Genomic DNA, 19,199 nt, shown 5'->3' on the forward strand with positions numbered 1-19,199 from the left:
TGACCTTACACTCTTGACTTCGAGCTTACTAGTATGACTTGGTAGGCAACATCCTTTCCCCCATATTGTTCGGTAAGTACCACAAGATGAAAACACCTTCCCTGTATATACAGAGTCACTGTAATGTATAGATACTACAAGTGTTAGTCAATAGGACCCCTCTGACGCCACAGTCTAGTACGTTTATATAGAGGACCTGCGATGGGTGACAAGTTGCAGACTAATCATACAACGCTCTGTCCCCCTTAACTGGATAAGATGAATAATAAACGGACAAATAGGTTTTATTTTAAAGTTTGAGTTTAAAGATTAACTGATTCCATGATATTATGCCTTGTCAGACAGGCAGGGGTTCTGTACTGTTTGAAAAATATAACATCTAACCTCGGGAAATAGCCCAGATAGGAAATTTTTGTCACGCGGATGTCTTCCTGTACGGTCGTGAAGTGACGATCGCTACTCCGTAAGGCTAGTCCACCAAATTACCATCACAGTCTCATTTCTCCTTCGGCCAGGATTGTAAACCCATTTGCTGGTCTGCTCGGAGCCGAAGAATCTCTGAGTCAGGTTTTCAGTCGGGTCATAATGCATAATTGAGGAATTTGTAAGCTCGAATTAGTTTACGTAACCTCCAGCAGGGTCTTCTACAATAACACAATAAGTCAGTCTCGTGAGCTAGAGGGTAAAGGCACCACAGAAAACCTGTCGGTCTGGTCGGCGGCCAGGGTCTTCGTTTCGGTGTACGCGGACCTTTGCTAAGCGCGTACAAGATGGTATTGCCAAGTGGACGATGATCTTTTTACAAACTGGATTTTCTTGAAACCCACAGGCTTTTGTCGAAAGGTATATAACATCATATCCAGAGCTTGGAATTCTGAATATTGACATAAGTTTTCAATCAGGCCTAATGCTGACAGCTTTCTACACACATCCAACAATCATTTCTAGATATCTTTTGTCTTTCCAATCATGGCTTTCAACCGTATCGCTGTCTATGGTCATCGAGGATTCGTAGCCTCCCGAGTTGTTCCTGCTCTGATTGCCTCGGGTGCGCCAATTACTGTTTTGCATCGCCCTAGTTCGGATACTTCCAATCTCCCGGATCATGTGAAAAAGATTGAAATCGACGTTCTTGACGAAGACGCTTTGGTTGCGGCCTTGCAAGATATAGACATTGTTATGTCAGTCAAATTTACTACGCATCTGTACCTTTTCGAATCTATGCTGATTGATCTCTCAGTTCTCTCGTTGGAGATGAGGGTACCGACCGACAGTATGGCTTTGTTAAAGCTATACCCAAGACTAACGTCAAGCTCTTCTCTCCTTCGGACTTCTGTTTGCGATACGGTGAGCAGGGAATGCGCATTCCCTGTATGAAAGCAAAAGCAAATGTCGAAAAAGCTTCCAAGGATGCTGGAATTCCAACCACTGTCATCCACGCAGGAAATTTCGCTGAATTCACCCTCAGTACGGTGTACGATATTATCCTATCACTTGCAATTTTTATCCGTAATTAACTTGAATAAATTATAGGGCAGTGGGTATTGATTTGGAGAACAACTCATTGTTCTACGTCGGCAACGCCGAGAACGAAAAAGTCACTATGTGGTACGTAGCATTTGACTTTAAGGCACCTCCTTTTAAAACATGTCTTTTGATCAGATCATACTAATTGGCTGTAGCACCAAGGATTATGTCGCAGCTGCTTATGTCGACATATTTACCGCCAGGCCTATCCACACTATTCAGAACCGGGCCATTACTTTGTCAGAGCTTGCACCAACAGGCAGGGAAATTGCTACGATCATGAAAGAGAGGAACGGCAAAGAGCCCTCTATTGCAACACGAAACTTGGAGGAACTCAACCAAGTGATTGAGGATTGTCTCAGCAACGAGAGTAATCTCGCTGTACCGTCCTATTGCCGCAAGATGTGGGCAACGGGAGAAATGATGAAGATGCTTCCCGATGATCTATGGGAAGTCAAGGACTACAAGAAAGCAACTTTGGAGGATCTTGTCATTGGAGGAAAGTTGGAAGGCTACAGAGCCCTCCCTGAACCTGTGATGAAGTACCTAAGAAAGATGCTCTGAGATAGGGATCGCCATGTATTATAACGTAGCTATTGGGGAACCTAGCCAACAATCTCCAGACATGAGATTTTGTCAATAGCAATGGCGTCGAAGAGATACCCGTATCTGGCATTGTTGGGGGCAGAACTTTATGCATCTAGAGGCACCTTAGTTTACTACTCGTCAAGTATTACCTCTCAAATTAAACATCTCGCGAACTCCTCTTACCCCACACATACTAACCTCATGACTGAGTAAAGTGGAGTGAGTGGCCTGAAGGGCTGTACTGCTCAAAAGAACACACTCCATAAGATAGGAGTTAAGTCTATGAAAATGATTAATTCTAACTAGGAATTCATTAATGTGAATATATCTCTTGAAGCATTATGATATTCAACTAAATACGATTTGAAATAGCTACAAGCCCTAAACCTGTTTATTGCTATCCTAAACATCGGTCAAGATATCACCACCCGTCCAAAGATTTTTATATTCTTTCCAAAAAGATTCCCGTAGCACTAAAGGCTCGTGTGGTCATCTAAGGTCGCATGATCAGGACCCGTGCTCAGCACAGTTTCATGACGACTCATCATCTGTCTCATCCTGTCGATATGTAAGCAGTACTCGGCAGCGAGAGCACTACCACTCTCTTTTAGCCGAGTAAGAATGTCAGCCGCTACCTCAAATTGCCTTTGAAGTTCGCTGTCCTCCTCATCGTTTATCATATATGCGAGTAAGAGGATTGCAAGAGCTGGGACGAGGTATCGAGTGTAAACGCAATCAAAAATCATAAACGATCCGAGGATCCATGACTCTATAAGAAATTTGCAAGTTTACAGTTCGGCGTCAAGGGCTTAAACGAACGGTAAACTCGCAGGTCCTTGCTGCAATATACAAACAACTATGAAAGCAGCGATACGATTTATCATGGACCTCGAAAGGAGTCACACACAAATTGGAAAGTCGCTGCCAAGCCGTACGAAGTTCTACAATTATTATGTCAACATCGAACAGGAAGCTGAGAAGTTGGGTTGGGATACCTACAAGCATGGAAAACTACTCCGTCCATTCTGTGTACTTACTCCTGTCTACCCATGTGGAAGACGGTTGGTCCAGGTTGCTGGAGCTGTAAGGCATGCTCAGACAGTGGTCAAAGCAAACAAGTACATGGGGGCGACTAGACGCAAAGTTCCACTGGAAAATCACTGGTGGTGGTATGATTTTGAGTGTGAAACATCTGGTACACGTATGTATCGTTTGTAGTTGATGTTTGTACTGGCTTATGCCTTCTTGGGTATAGTCCTTGCTCTTGGTGTTATTCTCTTTTGGTTGCTCTGCTGGATTGGGTGAATAGCGAAGTAAAATGGCATGTTGATAACTACAGTCAACAAGAGATGCAGATAGCAGAAACTACGACCTGACGCAAAGTTCAACTGAAAGATGGCTGGTGATGATATGTGTCTTCGTGTGCTGTGGAGCCTAGAACCACATGTTGTCAATTGGTTTGCTCCGTTGTTTGGCCTGCATGACATTTCTTCGTGGCCTCTAACACAGTATTCTACAGCTTTAAGATAAATCCGGTATTAGGATTTAAACAAAGCAAAAGAAAACATGGACTGACCCTCTCTAAAGAGCCGCCTATATTGTCAATCAGGTTCATGACCCAGGCTAACATTGTCCTTGATCTAAGATCAAATACTGACTTTAATCGCAAAATAAACCCCCTACCTCTGAATTGTCTGTGGTAATTTTCTTGTCAAATGAGCTCCATGCCCTCTTTTGATATGTGGACCTCACTTGTTCTGAGAATGAGAAGGTTTAGAATGAAACTATACCGGTAAGCTAATCTTTGCATGATTGTAAAGTCTGACTTGGTGTGACACAGAGTCTAAAGTTGATATACTTCTCACCTCGAACCGAGTTTAATCAAAAGCTTATCAGAACGAGCGTATTTAAGAGAGTCTCATGCCCATTTGTCACAATCACCATTTCTTCTTTCATTGTCTTATGACAATCTCTTTATTCTTCTCCATCAACCGAGGCCACTACACACTCAACAAAATAACACCTCATTCCTCCACCAACATGTCGGAAGATCTTGAGAAGTGTGCCGATTCGCAATGCATTCAGCACACTACCGCCAATGCCCCCACTGTTGACGGAGACCAAAAACTTGATCCCGTCAGTGGACAAGAACAACTCCAGCACCAAGACAGAGACATTGAGTAAGTAACCTTTTATCTAGGTCCTTTACCGCCACTAACTATTGATAGGAGAAACGCCCCTCCCGCGCAAACTAAAGGAATCCTCAGCACTACTGTGATGAAGGTTGAAGTTGGCTGGCATGCGTTGGTCTTCATATACTGGCTGATGTCGTTGGTCACAATTGTGGTGATGACTAGGGTTTATTGGGAATTTTTCACAATGGAATGTAGGAATTAAATGACTAAAAGTTGCACTTGTTGGTAAGTGAGACATATCAGACGGCAACAAGGACGATGAAATGGTTCTCTACTTGTCATGATACGCCCTTATATAAGAACAAGAAGGCCGATTGCATTCATATTGGGGTCTTACTGTTTCTAGGTATTTGGCTTTTCAGATAGTTGTATCGCTAGTCTTCAACCAATTTTGGTCATCATGTTGCCAGGACTACTTTGCTGTGGTGGGGCAAGACTGGGAGATCCTCAAACTCGGTGAGATCAACAAACTTCCACAAGGGTCTTTATTGTAACTTACAGATGGAATGCAGAATTGCTTATGTTATCACTTTTGCATTATTAGTGTCTGCTGTGAAGTTTGCATCTCCTTTTGGGATTGCCAACAAGTTGTGTTTAACGTGGTTTTATTTTATAAAATGGGACGTGGCCTTTTTAGCTCACGTCAAGATTTCAACAAAGGACCCAAATACATGAATTCAAAACTAAATTCTTAAATGATATTTTTCAATAACTTAGTTCTTCAACAAGGGCACATGTGGCACGACAACGACCGAGCTCTGTTGTGAGTAATAAAACAAGCTTCTGTCAAACTGTAGACAAAGCAGCTATAAATTCCTCCCACAACCCACATTGTTCACAATTATACTATCTACAACACCCGATCATCTCAAGACACATTACTTGGACACAAAACACGATACTCCTCGAACCAAGGAAAACACATACACTGCTTTCAACCAATCTTACGTCAAACAACCTACCTTACGGTTTTTCTTTGTCGTCATGAATCGAAAAAACTCTTCTAGCACCATGGAATCTCGCCCGAGCAGCGAAGCAACATTGGTAGAACCAATAAAAGACACCGGAGACATCGATTGGGATCAACAAACACTCACAGAAATATTGCCGACTCAACCTAGGCTCAGGGATGACTTTGTCGATATGGAACAGGAAGTCGAGACGATGAGTGAGGATACCGATACAGATGAGAACCAAATCTGGTATTCACAGAGGGTGTCTATTAAGTTCATTTTCTGCTATATACTCGTTGCTGGATTAGCTCTTGTTTCATTCTTGGTTCCTTTCGCTTTGTCACTGAGAATAGGCATTTATAAAATCCAGGGTAGGGAGACGACGGCAAGCTACCCCATTAATTTCGTCTCTCAACCCTAGACTAGTGGCTAGTCTTCCTTGCACTCTATGTGGAGAGGGAGTTTTTACACTTTAGTTACCCCTGTCTATATCTCATCACGTGCATGTAAGCGTGTCTCATATCATATTGCTTACATCCCCGCTTGACCGAGAGAAGCAAGCTGAGCAATTCTGCCTGCCGGTTACATATTACTCAAGAATTCTAGATGGCAGACGATTTGAAAACACATCAAGTAGTACACGTCGATAGACGAGTGCTAAATGATCACCTCGGAATTGAACACGACGAATCCCAGTCTGACATCATGCTGGTCTACAGCAAAAAGCCCCCCGAAGAGGTCTTCAAGTTTGGCCTGAGGGCAAGCGATATAGTGGATATGCGCCCCGAACCTGAAAAAGTAGATGCCGCTTCACCAGAAGACTGGGGTTTCACCTCACCAACATCAGACGGGATCTGCAAATACTGTCAACTTCTTCTACACCCAGATGCACCCTCTCTGATACAGCATCAGCCGAATGTGAGCCGTTTGGTCAATTCGGGCGAGACTTGCACCGTCTGCAAGTGGCTTGAAGTAAGCATCCCGAAAGGTTCCCCTAGCCTTTTAGCTCGATTTCAGGCAAATGATCCGGATTTGATCGATGAGAATAGCACCGCTTGTCCTGTGACTGTCGAGTTGACTAAGCATGAGAAGTACACTCGGGCAGTTTGCTGGGTCGGGGACAGGCAGCTTTATCTGAACTGTGGTGCACCTTTGACGATTTCAACACCGTCACGTCTTGGAGATCTCGCTTCACGCCGCTTTTGGGCCAAGCATGGTGGTGAGGATCCTCATAAACGACAAGACTTGATCAAGAGCTGGATGAGCGAGTGCGATGATCATGAAACATGCAAAGTATCGCTGCCATCCACACGAAGTGCTCCCCTACCGACTCGAGTACTCGACTTGACTGGTAGTTCAGATCTGCCTGAGTCCGGAGACGATATCATCATCAAACTGCGAGAGACAAGTAAGGATGAGGTTGGCATGTACACTGCGCTCAGCTATTGCTGGGGCAGAGATACTGATCTACATTTTAAAACCACATACGCGACGTTGGAGACACACAATGCAGGAATCGACTGGTCCACCCTGCCGCTTGTCCATCGGGAAGCCATCCTTACCGCATTATATCTCGGTATCCGATACATCTGGATCGATTCACTCTGCATCATTCAAGACTCACTTGAAGATTGGCAGAGAGAGTCTGCCATGATGAGTTCTGTTTACTCAAACGCCCATCTTACCATCGCAGCTACTTCATCATCTTCACCCGACGAGGGACTTCATTGGCCATACCAAGGAGCGCAGACCGTCGACATACATGAAGAGACAACGAGCATTCGCTTTGAAACTCATCTCTCCATTGATGCATCTTCGGAGCCTCTCAACAACAGAGGATGGACCCTACAGGAAGCTGTTCTTCCATCACGACTTGTCTGTTTCGGCAAAGAGCAATGGCTCTGGAAATGCCCCAGTCGATATGCTACCGAAGACGGCCTTATCGATGGTCCCAGGTATATCGACAACGGACTTCCGCAATGGCCTGCTCTAGCTCACGAAGGACCAAGCGAAGATGGTCAGAACTTCCTGAAACATTGGTATCAGCTGGTTATCAACTACTCGAAACGTAATTTGACGTACCAAACTGATAAGTGGAACGCGATTGCTGGTCTGGTGGAGATGTTCAAAAAGGAAACCGGGTACACGTACCTGGCTGGAATATGGCAAGAGGATTTGGCAATTGGTTTGATGTGGGAGTCTACCACGAAAGGCGTTGTTCGTGAAGGCGAAATAGCACCATCGTGGTCTTGGCTCTCTGTGAAAGGGCCCATTAAAGGAATGGAATACAGCCGCTCAACAACTTCAATGATCGAATTGATCAAGGTTAACTCAAGCTTGCCTCTAAAAGTTAGCTTGAAAATCAAGGGAAAACTTCTTCGTGCAGCGCTCGGCCAACGTTCCGTCACTCAAGACTCTCGACATTATATCGTTGCAGAACCAAACAGTAGCGATGTTCTTGGCGAGGCGTTTTTGGATACCAGGCTTGATGATGGCGTTGAGATGGTGGAGATTACGTGTCTTTATGTGCTCGATATCGCCGGACAGAAAGAATCTTATGTTCTGATATTGGCTGGTGAGGAGAAGGAGTTTCGAAGATTGGGCATGGGTGTTCTTTGGAAGGAGAGCCAGTCCTTCGATGATCCACACAATGGGGCTGGTTCTCCAGTTTTGGAGAGAGCTGTGGAGGATACAGTAACGCTAGTATAGGCAATCGTGTACTACGTTCGTATATCCAGTGGGTATGTCTAAGCTGTAGGATACAAAAATAAATAGTCTAGGACACCTGATCCAAGTAACATAAACTGACTTACTGATTTTGTCCCTAATGGGCAGTGTTGGAGACAAAAAGATTGTATAATGGTGGATTTTAACCACTGGAATTGGACGAACAGGGAATCGAACCCTGGACCACTCCCAAATCAGATCGAAGAACGAATCATGCTAAGGGAGTATTATACCACTAAACCATTCGCCCGGAATGGGATTATTGGACGAAGATTTCCAAAAATGCACTATTATGTGCACAGACCAGAGCAGTCGACAAAGGCTCCGAGCTTTGGAGATAGACTCAAAGGCTGGCTCTGCCTGACGCAATAGCCTAGAAAGGACTTCTTTCTCTTAGAATCAGTGGAGATATTGTAAGATTAATAGATTATCTTACTCAAGCCTTCTGCAAATTCTTGGTAGTTGTTACTTTCTACATTGCCAACACTTGAATGGTTGAACAAGACTATGATTACTAATAGACTCGACCACTAAGATAGCTTGTTCACTGACTGTTATATCACGGTATGCAGTTGGTTTGACATCGCAGCAAAGGAGATGAATACCCTTGTCGCTTTTTGTTGGGACGTTGTTTTAAAATAACGCAAACTGCGATAATTTAACGTCCACTAGACACTAACCACCGCATTCCCAAGATGAACTGTCAACAGCCAGGTTATAGGGAGCTTTGTCGTCAGCTTTTTATCAAGTGCTATCAAGAACGTCTTCAGCGATACACACCACCTCCATATGAAGTGCCAAGTGATGGCAATGCTTCTCTAGACATACTATTGCCGCATCTCCTCAATGACAAGGAATTTTATCAAGGCCGCTTGTATGCTTCACAGGCTAGTCTTTCTCTAGGCCCTATTTTATGGGAGGCGCTGGGAATGATGCCGGATCAATTTATGGTCCTTTGCGATATGCTAGTCAATCCAAAGGGCAAGTTTTCAAAGACATATGAGGAACATCCCGAAGGTTCTGACCCCAAAACGTATTCACTCGACCGCGTAAGCCACATGAGCCTCAATGACTTCTTTACGACTCTCAAGACTTGGCCTCCACAATGCATTGATATAGGTTTCCAGAATCTTTGGCAGTCTTTGGCTTACTACCACCATTGGCTACTCCAGCGTAACCTCTGTAGGTAATCGCATTTGATCATTAGGCATGATCAATCACTAACATACTGATAGCTGTACTCTGGACGATGAGACCTTGCCACCAGAACATGATTCTTCCGCTTGAATACGGCCTGATGGTCTATATAGATGACGAATGGAGACGCCTTGCATGGGTTTACTTGGATAGCGCGCTTTCGGCCGTCCCGAATCCTGTTGATTCGCCGCCTTTGGATTCTGAAATTTTACAACGCATGCAAAATGACAGAGTCTTGGATGATCATGGCGAGGAACATCATCCACATTTGGTGCAAGTACTTTTCTCGGCTGCTGGTACAGGTAAAACTCGTCATCTGTTCCAGCTCTTGCAAAATCACTGGGGATTTTATATGGTAGCCCCCAACCTTCAGCCTGGCGGAGAAGATGCTAAAACCGCCGACATTATCGAACCACAGAGATACTCTGTTTCAAGAGATACCTTGACAATGTTTGAAGATCACCCTCAGATGGATCCCCGATGGCCACGGCCGGAACTTGAGGTGTTTTTCCCGATCATTACTGCTCGATGCGCCCTACTCCATGAGTTCTTGAACAAGTACCCCGAAGAAACGCCATCAAAATGGCTGTTTCTACAAGTATATTGTCAGAAAAGCGACCCATTCGACGTACTGTACAGACTCTTTCGATTGTCCAATCCATTGTACTTGACGCGCGACTCTAACATCTATATCCATACCGAAATACCCGCGTATGTGGTGCCAAGCTGTTATGCAGTTTTGCGAGATCTCCCTTCGACGTACTTCAATGGGACTCTATATCACTGCTTTGACGAGGCTCAGGTTGCCCTCGATGATGCTGATGCGTCGTCCATGTTTGACAATCTGTATGCTGGCCTTACTCTTCACGACATACTGACTACGGATTGGTTTCCAAAGTACCCAAGCCGCCTGTTTAGAAAGGACGAGGTTTACCAAAAAGACAAAAACTGTCTTAGTTGGATGGATGACGGTATGCCACTTATACAACCAACACTGGTGATATCAGGAACGTCACTTCGTCTGGAAGAACTGAAAGAAAAGCTCACAGGCTTGGTTACCGATGCCTGGGATACAGATCCCTGGCGTGGGTGGCAGGAAGCTGGATTTCACGATATGTTTCCACTGGTTGCTAGTGATCAAGACTTTTGGAAGCTGTATGAAGAGCATACAACAAGCGTACTTAACGAACACGATAGTGCTCGGGTTATGATGCAAGATATGCATACATCGGATATACCATTGATGAGTCGAAGCGGTCGTCCCTTGACTCTTGCAATGAACCAAGATGCGGACTTTGGAAATATGCGATCGTTTTTACAACAACCTCTCAAGATTCCTCCCTTACAGGATGTCTTGAAACTTTTGGCGCAGGCCTACAAGTTCATTTCGACGTCGGGTCAGACGATACCTGGAAGTGACGAAAACGTCAGCTCTCTGAATCTCGAAGAATTACTAGAACGACAGAATTGCGAGGAAGTCGCCGTCCTACTAGCCATCTCCTTGGTAGGGCCGCTTGTCAATAACGGCTCAACAGATAACGATGTATTTGAGAAATCCGTCCTCTCGTTACTAGAAGGTTACGGTGACCTCCAACCCGACCAGATACTCAAAGTAACCCAGCATGAGCTTGCGCAACCGTTACCGATGAACTTTTCATTCGCAGAGCTATCGGGCATCTTACACGACGTGATAAGAAACGTATACATTCGAAACCTCATCACATCCCGCAGTCTAGGTCAACGTGGCCGATATAGGTGGTCTATACTTTACATCGAAGAGATCATCCAATCATCTACGACTTGGTCATCGAAGGACTGTAGCCTAACAGATATCAGCTTGTCCGTTGAAAAGGCAAAGATCAATTCAAGCACTGCAGCAGTGGAGGCACTTAAATCACAAGTTCGCAAGATGAAGGCTGCAGGCAAAATAGACTTAGTTCAAGATCTTTTCAGAGCTGCTATTCGAGCTGAGATGATGAGCACCCCGTCGATATTCTTGAAGAAAAGTCACGCAGATTTGGTCACCTACGGTTTTGCTTTAGTTCAACGGGACGGCGAAACAATGAGGTATACCCTTTCTGAACCTATTGCTATACATGCAATTATGGACTATCTGCGTAAAGAGAGAGGAGACGAGTACGAAGAGCTCATGCTTCAGTGGCTCATCCATACACAGGATGATTATGAAGTTGGATCTATGTTCGGGAAGGCTACAGAATGGTTCGTTGCGATGGTCAGTATCGTTTTTCAAACCGGTTATTACTTGACATGAATCCCTGCAGAGATGCTAATTGTGCGTAGTCTTTCGACCGGATGTTACGACGTCAGTCTTTCGACGGTACAGTTCTGCCAGATCTACTAGATGGGGCAAAACGCCGGGGGACCTTGCTACAGCGATTTGGCGAAGCCAAACGGTTGAACATTCAGAGTGGCCAAGCTAGCACCTTGAGAGCAGTGGTCCAGATCACTGATTATGCCCTACCTGAAACATCGACTGTTTTTGAGTATCGAAATCCTAGCACTATTTGGAAATGGATGGGGGATTTCCGTACAAAGGGATCGGGATCTACCCCAACGTTTATGTTCCCGGATATCAATGCTGGCCCTGACCTCATCTTTGTCCTAGAAGAGCGATTCTTAGCAGTGGCTAGCGACACTGGCATTACTCCGAGTGTAGGGTTCCAGGATACAAAACGACTATTCGTTGCCGTTCAGGTACGCAAACTACATAACGTATATGTTGCGTCTGTTTTCTAACGATCTACAGATTAAAACCGGACAAAGCGCTCGATTTGAAGATGCTATGGAGACACTAGTAGAGTCTAACTGGCATAAGAATATCGAAACGGCAGCTCGGGATAAAGAGATGCAAGAATTGGAGCATTGGAAAGATACGCCAGTACTCTTACTCTTGATTTGTACAGGGATTACTATCAAGCAGAAAAAGATTGACAAATGGATTGAGAATAATGCAGCTCAAATCTCAGGAGGCCGTTTCATATGTGTACTGGACGAGACAGTTACGAGTGATATATGGGGTCAGGATTTCGTTGCTTTGGCGGATTCCATCAAGAGACAGAATACGCAACGGCAGAGGTCGTGGGTGCAGGATGTTAGGAAGCGTGCGCAAACTTATAATGATGGTGTCATCGGGGAAGATCAACTGGCATACCGATTCAAGAAACGACGCCATCTGGACGAGTAAGAGTTGAGGAGGTTTCTGCTCATGAGGTACTCACAACAATACTCATTGACAAAATCTATTATCAGTGTCTTCTTGAGTATCCATCTGGATGGTCCGTAGCTCGAATTCAATCTATGTATTTTCAACCCGACAATGTCGTGCCGTTGCCCCCATTTAGAAATTCTGCAATTTCCGTGCAGGCCTTCTGGTCTCTCTCAATTATCTCAAGCCGCCCTTGATTATCCTCATACATGAATCCACCCCCGCAACCGATCAGCCATATATCATCCTTCTCATCGATGAGAACGTTACCAGGTTTTCCGTTACCCCAGAACAATCCATGTTCATGAAGACGATTAATAGTTTGCGAAATCTGAGCCATCCATTTTCCTCTGTTCCTGGTGGTAATATTTATATTGCTGAGTCGAGATCCATGAACCCATTCTTGTAGAAATCCTAGAATCTGCTGGGTCTCCTTATGGTGAACGTAGCCAAGAAATTGAGGAACATGTATCGTATCCGGATATTGGAATGCCTTTGATATCTCACCCAGATATTCGAGCTCTCGTCCTTCTTCTGTACCGCACAGTCCACTTGGCCGGGCTACCACCTTGCAGAACAAGTCTCTCCCATGTACTCGCACAGCGGCGGTGACACTATTGAAACCGCGCAGAAGTACCTTGGTGACCGTCATTTCGTCGGGAGTAAAACAAGGCAAGTCCCTTCGGATTTTCAACTCCTCATCCCAGTTGTCGGTAAAGGCTGGATCGCTAGCGATAATATTGTTTGCTTTGCTGGGGTCGATTGGGAGGATAGTAGCGTACATAGCCGGAGCTTGAAGACGGAAGTAAATAATCTCCGGGAAAAGCAGCTCATGAAGTGATTGGGATTGCTGGGTGATGGATCCTAAACTAGAGAAAAGTGGCCTTCCAGCTTCGAGAATGACACCAAAAACTTCATCGACGAGTTTCTCATACTCATTGTGGTTCTTGCAGGTAATAGCCTCAGATATAACATCAACAAGGTGATCTTGGAGAGGACGACCTGGACCTAGGTGCAGGGTGCTCTTGGTTGATGGTCCGTTGGTGGGAAATATTGACACCGACATAACCTTGCCGTTGAATAAGAATGTTATGTCTGCACCGTCGCCGTTGCCACCGTGAAGCTCATACACTGCAACGTGTTCCATGATCGCTGATTGAATGACTTTGTGCTGGACGTTGAGAGATTGTGATATGAAAGTAAAGAAACGACGATGGCGACTAGACGTTGTACGGCTAGGCAGAAGCCACAAGTTATTGAGACGCTTATGTCATATCTGCTAGGATCATGGTAACGTACATCACAAGCGAGTGTCCCAAAAATCCCTCAACCTACACCATCACTATTCAATTAGATATTTCTCAACCACCCATAATGCCACGATCTTCAAATGAAGCTAGGATCAATCTTGTCCTTCAGGCCCTTCAGAATGACCTAAAACTTACAATCCGACGGGCAGCATCTATCTATACCGTTAACTACCGTACATTAGCTCGCCGCCGGCAAGGCATTCTTTCAACGCATGATACTCTTATAAAATCACGAAAATTGTCCGATTAGGAAGAACAAACAATAGTACAATTCCTTCTTGACCTAGATTTGCGAGGATTTCCCTCGCGACTATCATATGTGGAAGATATCGCAAATTCCCTACTTGCTAATCGCGACTTACCACCTGTCGGCAAGAACTGGGCTTATAACTTTATTAAGCGACAACCAGACCTAAAGACACGTCGGTTTCGCAGATATGACTATCAGAGAGCTAAATGCGAAGATCCGACTATTATTCGTGGCTGGTTTCGGCTTATAGAGAATACAATCGCGAAATACGGTATCCGATTAGATAATATCTGGAACTTTGATGAGACCGGCTTTATGATGGGCATGATTGAGCCCGGAACAGTCGTCACAAGCTCCTATAGGCAAGGAAGACTAAAGCAAGTATAGCCTGGAAATCGTAAATAGATTACTGTGATCGAGGGGATTAATGCCGAAGGTCAATCGATCCCGCCGTTTATCATTAGTGCAGGTAAAGATCACCTTGCCACTTGGTATGAAGAATGCGACCTCCCTGGCGATTAGGTTATTGCATTAAGTGAAAATGGATAGACTAATAATAACCTGGGTCTCGAGTGGCTAAAGCACTTTAATCGGGCTACAGCTAAACGGACGAATAGTCGCTATCGACTCTTGATCCTTGATGGTCATGAAAGTCACCACTCCGTCGAATTCGAGGGATATTGCAAGGAGAACAAGATTATCACGCTCTGTATGCCTGCTCATGCCTCTCATCTACTTCAACCTCTTGATGTAGGGTGCTTTGGGCCGCTGAAAAAGGCCTATGGTCGAGAAATAGAGCATCTGATCAGATGCTTCATATCGCATATCACTAAGACCGAGTTCTTTCCTGCCTTTTATGCCGCCCACCAAGCTGCTATTACAGAAAGCAATACCAAGGGAGGTTTTAGAGGAGCTGGGCTTGCTCCCTTTGACCCAGAAAATGTCATCTCAAAGCTTAATATACAGCTACGGACTCCAACGCCTCCTATTGAGGTTATAATACCATCGACCCCTTGGACTTCAAGGACCCCAAAGACAGTAGCAGAGGCCCAATCGCATTCTAAATATCTGCAAGGAAGGATCAGAAATCATAAAAGCAGCTCCCCTGAGTCAATAATCCAAGCTGTTAAGTCTTTTGAGAAGTCAATAACTAATCTTATGGATAAGATGGCCTTACTATATAAGAGGAATCAAGAACTTGAACAGCAGAATAAGACAGTAGGGCGGCGCCGAAGGGGAAGAAGGACTATAATACAGAAAGAAGGGGCTTTAACTATAACGGAAGCATCACAAGCACTTGATCAGATAGATATTGATGCGCAGGTGACAGCTGAATCCTCAAGAGGTAGTCAAGGAAGGTCACAAGGATTAAAGCCTCGGCAATGTAGTATTTGCGGAAAGACCGGGCATACTGCAAGGACCTGTCAAGAGTCAATTGAGGTCAATAGGGAATAGTATAGCAATTAATTTTAATTGATCAGATAGGTTGTAGTGTTTTTATTTCTCTTTCGAGTCTTTAGGTGTAGATTGGTGGAACACTCGCTTGTGTGGGACACTCGCTTGTGATGTACGTTATTCCCGACGGAATGAATTACTTAAACTACGTTACTATCATAAATAAAGACAGCCACACCTACAAATATAATTCTAGTAATAAAAGGGTTAATATTCAATTCGCCATTACGTGGACCGTCATCTGGAATGACCTTCTTTTCAAAAATAAGCAGGACGCCGATAACTGGGAGAATATGGTTGGCCTTTGTACCACGATATTTCCTGAGCGGAAACTCATCATAAATGAGGTGGAATGGTTTTTTTTTTATTAAAAGAATAGTAGCTTAGAATTTCTTATACACAATAGTCGAAGTTTTGGGACACCGCGGTTAATGCACCCAGGGTTCAACACACTCCTCAGAACCTGCTTCCTATCACCACTAGTGTTACACATGCCGGTGCCATACAGAGTAAAGACCAGGTCACTCTTCCGGATGGAAGGATTGGGAGGATTGGTTATCGCCTCGGTCCACGGTTCGGTATCCGTGTCCGAATGCCAAAATTTGTAGCAATAAGAACATGGTGCGAAACCAGGGTTGATGGTCTTCCTGGATTGGTCAAGTACAGCTCCTGGTACAAGATAGGCTATCGTGCTGAACTTGCGCGTGACTACCTCTTTGACCGAAAAACACGGCTTCTCCATAATCTCTCGCAGTGATAGATTTAGTGCATATATATTTTATTTAAGTCTCTAACTTAGATAAAAACTCGATTCTAGTTGAGATACGAGTTGGAGGTGCAGCTGTAGCTGTCTCGCAGGATCCATGAGGATCTCCAGGCCATTCAACGCTCCATTGAGTACAATATGTCATGTGGATGATGTTTAGGAATTGTGAATACGTATTTAAAACTGCGGAACCTATTAGCCGTCTTGCTCATCTTGGAAGTCTTAGCTTTGATCACAAATCGCCCTGCTCATCAAATTGATTTGTCGTTCTGCTGGTCTCCCAGCACAAGTTTTTTATCCCTGACCTGTGTCTGCTGGGCAAAACAATTTGTCGATTCACTAAACTAAAGATGCCGTAGTAGCTGTTAGTGATACATCACAAGGTTCGGAGTTTATCATTCAGGGCCGAGTTTCGCAAGGTTAAAGATAGGAACTCACATCTTATCTGAGTACCAAGGCAATTTAAGCAGTAAGGTACTCACGATATTTTCACAATGCACTAGATAATTGATTTACTATTATCAATTCAGCTAAAAACCTATATCTACAACTAAGCCTTGCTAAAACCGTTCGCCGCATTTGTGAGAGCTGTTAGCATAGAACTGTGAAACATTACTTACCATTAGTAATTTGGGCTCTCTATGAGATATGTACGTTGGTATTCAAGTTTCTCATAGACTCTATCTATGAATGTGGAAATTATTAGGAGCAGCGCCTCAGGCTTCCACTTCGTACCACAACAGCTCTCTCAGCCGCATTAACACAAAGAACCATCGAACCAGCAGTGTCAATTTGTTCGTTCTTTTGATAATTTACATCGGGCAATGTCAGTTACTATACACAAGACAATCGTGTGTCCAGTGAAGCCAGTCAAGCAACTTCTCAACGACGCCACAAAACACCTACTGTCCCTAAAGCACAATATCTTAAGCAATAGCCTCCTCGACTTTAACTACCACCCAACCAGTGGGGATACGGCTTTGTACAGTCTTTTCTAATCCATCTATTGAGGGATTAATATCATAGACCAAGATGTAATAAGTAAAGAAAAACATACCTTTACAAATGTTTAGAACTTCAACAGCCAATGGGAGAAACGTCCCCAGTGCTAATATCTGACCAAAAGACCAGGATGAATCTTCGGAGTTGTAGCCACTTCTCTCTAGTAACAGCTGCCTCAACACAGTGATACCTATTAGAAGGGCCCACATTACTAGGCCACAAGTCCAGAAGATGATCCCTAAAGCGGCTCTCTTCCTCTTTCGTATTGCCATCGCAGCCCCTGGGCAGCTGTACCTATCTAATAGACGCGGTACAAGCAGAAAGATAATACCAAAAAGTATCATTACACAGCCGGGTATCATTATGACACGATTGGTAACAGAGCTTACATTTGACATGATACCCAAAGAGCAGTAAATCTCCCATGAAGAGTTAACATATTCCAAGGATGCCGACGACCAATTTAGCCCAATTACAACGTATAAAAGAGTTATGTTAGTAAAGAAGACTGTCATGGGGAAGGGATATGCCTCCAAGATATCATACATCGATGTAGGATACAAGACAAGAACTATGGAACCAAAGATAGAAAATAAGGTTAATTGAAAGGCAAGCGTAACTTGAGTGCTTTCGCCAAGTGAATTTCGGCGGGCGATGACCACGATAGCTGCGATATCAATGGCGAAGTTGAGAAGTAAACAAGTATTGATGAAAATGCCGGTTATGGCGTTCTGGACTTCGAAAACCCAGCGCAATCTGCTGCCAGGGGTTATTCCTTGACGATTAAGCCGCATCTTCCAGATGAATAGCGCAGGTAGAAAAGTTGAAAAGACGGCCTGTATCCAAGAACTAATCATGACCTTGTGATAATATCTTGTAAGCTTACTCCTCCCAGATATGGAAGTATTCTCAATTTGTACTTACTCCTGGTCCAAGAATATCTGGTACACCACTCCAGTCGACAGCCTTGCATACAGGATCTAGGCATGCATCGAAGGAAGGGATGAAGCTCACGTTGATTTGAAGGTCATAGTACCAGTCGATCAGCTGCCCATTAGTCGGTTGACGTTGCAACATGGGAGGGAGAGCTTGGCGAAAGTATGCCGCCACTGCTTTGTCGTCGACTCCTGATTCATCGGACAGCCATGTTCGAGCGAAAGCGGCGACGATAGTGCAATTTCTCGAGAAATTAAGCTGGTTTATCGGCGGTGCCTCCCATACACAGTTGGAGTAATTGAGTGACATGTTCTCATCGAATTCCATGGTTAGGCTTTGGTAGTGACAGACTCAAAAGCTGAGTTCTTGTCACTGCTAGATTTATGCACTTTCATTCACTTTTGAAGCAACTCTGGTTTCAAGCCCCCACTTGCCGCTGGATGCCTTGTCTAAGCCACCTTGTGAGAAGGTTATTACACAGCCTCCCCATCTCGCGAGTTACGCTGGTGGCGCTGTTAGCGGTCATGCAATACTGTAGCTAACTAGCTCAAAGCCCCTCGATCGGGGTTCAACAAGACCACCATTACAAGTTACACTGCTTATGTTCATGTTTCTAAAGAGCTAAATTGCATAAACGCAGGGAGATCTTGGAGAAAAAGGTCGCGGCTTACAAGGCGGACCTCATCGAGATGGGGCATGTTTGTGCGTACTTTTTGCAGTAAGTGATTATCGACTTAGGAGAGAGAGCATGATTGGCCATGGAAACCCATGGCGTTTTAATTGACAATATTCTGAATCCAAGACGCTGGCCAGCCTCTTGAGCATTCCTGATACTGGCCAGTCGAATACAGATCAATCAAAACGTTTAGGCCTGTATTAACTTATCGCTGGATATTTAGCTGTCTGAACTTCAAAGTCGGTGTTTTATGAAACTTCTCCATATTATAGTATATTCAAGTTGAAGCATGGGCGACGTTCCAACCGACATTTTGTTTAAGCGTTTCGCCTCCCACCACTCCGCTTTCCGGCAGCGTAACTAAATGAAGAGAAACGGTAGTGCCGCTGCC

At 44.5% G+C, this 19,199-nt stretch overlaps 6 protein-coding genes and 1 non-coding gene across 7 annotated transcripts; 4 read left to right on the plus strand and 3 right to left on the minus strand.

The window, feature by feature from the left end:
* Positions 1-745: 745 nt before the first annotated feature.
* EDB82DRAFT_531455 (NmrA-like family protein) lies at positions 746-2,295 on the plus strand. Its single transcript, XM_025732329.2, has 5 exons — positions 746-843; positions 903-1,181; positions 1,241-1,474; positions 1,534-1,608; positions 1,683-2,295. Exons 2-5 carry the CDS (start codon positions 970-972, stop codon positions 2,089-2,091), a joined length of 930 nt encoding a protein of 309 aa, XP_025591265.2. The 5' UTR covers positions 746-843; positions 903-969; the 3' UTR covers positions 2,092-2,295.
* Positions 2,296-2,973: 678 nt separating this feature from the next.
* Positions 2,974-3,420, plus strand: EDB82DRAFT_469804 (uncharacterized protein; the record flags this gene model as incomplete). Its single annotated transcript, XM_025732328.2, has 2 exons — positions 2,974-3,316; positions 3,371-3,420. 2 exons carry the CDS (start codon positions 2,974-2,976, stop codon positions 3,418-3,420), a joined length of 393 nt encoding a protein of 130 aa, XP_025591264.2.
* Positions 3,421-5,831: 2,411 nt separating this feature from the next.
* Positions 5,832-8,165, plus strand: EDB82DRAFT_482314 (heterokaryon incompatibility protein-domain-containing protein). The gene has a single exon (XM_025732326.2). It carries the CDS (start codon positions 5,870-5,872, stop codon positions 7,970-7,972), a length of 2,103 nt encoding a protein of 700 aa, XP_025591262.2. The 5' UTR covers positions 5,832-5,869; the 3' UTR covers positions 7,973-8,165.
* Positions 8,147-8,240, minus strand: EDB82DRAFT_t71. The gene has a single exon. It is a non-coding gene; the product is annotated as a tRNA-Ala (tRNA).
* A 1,164-nt stretch (positions 8,241-9,404) lies between these two features.
* EDB82DRAFT_564211 (uncharacterized protein) lies at positions 9,405-12,407 on the plus strand (the record flags this gene model as incomplete). Its single annotated transcript, XM_025732325.2, has 3 exons — positions 9,405-11,420; positions 11,489-11,902; positions 11,955-12,407. 3 exons carry the CDS (start codon positions 9,405-9,407, stop codon positions 12,390-12,392), a joined length of 2,868 nt encoding a protein of 955 aa, XP_025591261.2. The 3' UTR covers positions 12,393-12,407.
* EDB82DRAFT_482319 (uncharacterized protein) lies at positions 12,408-13,623 on the minus strand. The gene has a single exon (XM_025732324.2). It carries the CDS (start codon positions 13,558-13,560, stop codon positions 12,514-12,516), a length of 1,047 nt encoding a protein of 348 aa, XP_025591260.2. The 5' UTR covers positions 13,561-13,623; the 3' UTR covers positions 12,408-12,513.
* Positions 13,624-16,888: 3,265 nt separating this feature from the next.
* EDB82DRAFT_482323 (uncharacterized protein) lies at positions 16,889-18,501 on the minus strand. The gene is made up of 3 exons (XM_065608187.1): positions 18,121-18,501; positions 17,252-18,056; positions 16,889-17,197 (listed from the first exon to the last, which is right to left on the minus strand). Exons 1-3 carry the CDS (start codon positions 18,457-18,459, stop codon positions 17,121-17,123), a joined length of 1,221 nt encoding a protein of 406 aa, XP_065465257.1. The 5' UTR covers positions 18,460-18,501; the 3' UTR covers positions 16,889-17,120.
* Between the last annotated feature and the right edge of the window lie 698 nt (positions 18,502-19,199).

This window comes from Fusarium venenatum, assembly GCF_020744135.1.
Source record: "Fusarium venenatum strain MPI-CAGE-CH-0201 chromosome Unknown EDB82scaffold_1, whole genome shotgun sequence".
Lineage (NCBI taxonomy): Eukaryota > Fungi > Ascomycota > Sordariomycetes > Hypocreales > Nectriaceae > Fusarium > Fusarium venenatum.

Coding starts and splice junctions, on each gene's coding strand:
- EDB82DRAFT_531455 (XM_025732329.2), top strand. CDS start 970: ATGGCTTTCAACCGTATCGCTGTCTATGGTCATCGAGGATTCGTAGCC. Junction 1,182..1,240: donor CAAGATATAGACATTGTTAT/GTCAGTCAAATT, acceptor TTGATCTCTCAG/TTCTCTCGTTGGAGATGAGG. Junction 1,609..1,682: donor AACGAAAAAGTCACTATGTG/GTACGTAGCATT, acceptor AATTGGCTGTAG/CACCAAGGATTATGTCGCAG.
- EDB82DRAFT_482314 (XM_025732326.2), top strand. CDS start 5,870: ATGGCAGACGATTTGAAAACACATCAAGTAGTACACGTCGATAGACGA.
- EDB82DRAFT_482319 (XM_025732324.2), bottom strand. CDS start 13,560: ATGGAACACGTTGCAGTGTATGAGCTTCACGGTGGCAACGGCGACGGT.
- EDB82DRAFT_482323 (XM_065608187.1), bottom strand. CDS start 18,459: ATGGAATTCGATGAGAACATGTCACTCAATTACTCCAACTGTGTATGG. Junction 18,057..18,120: donor CAGATATTCTTGGACCAGGA/GTAAGTACAAAT, acceptor TATTATCACAAG/GTCATGATTAGTTCTTGGAT. Junction 17,198..17,251: donor AGTTCTAAACATTTGTAAAG/GTATGTTTTTCT, acceptor ATCCCTCAATAG/ATGGATTAGAAAAGACTGTA.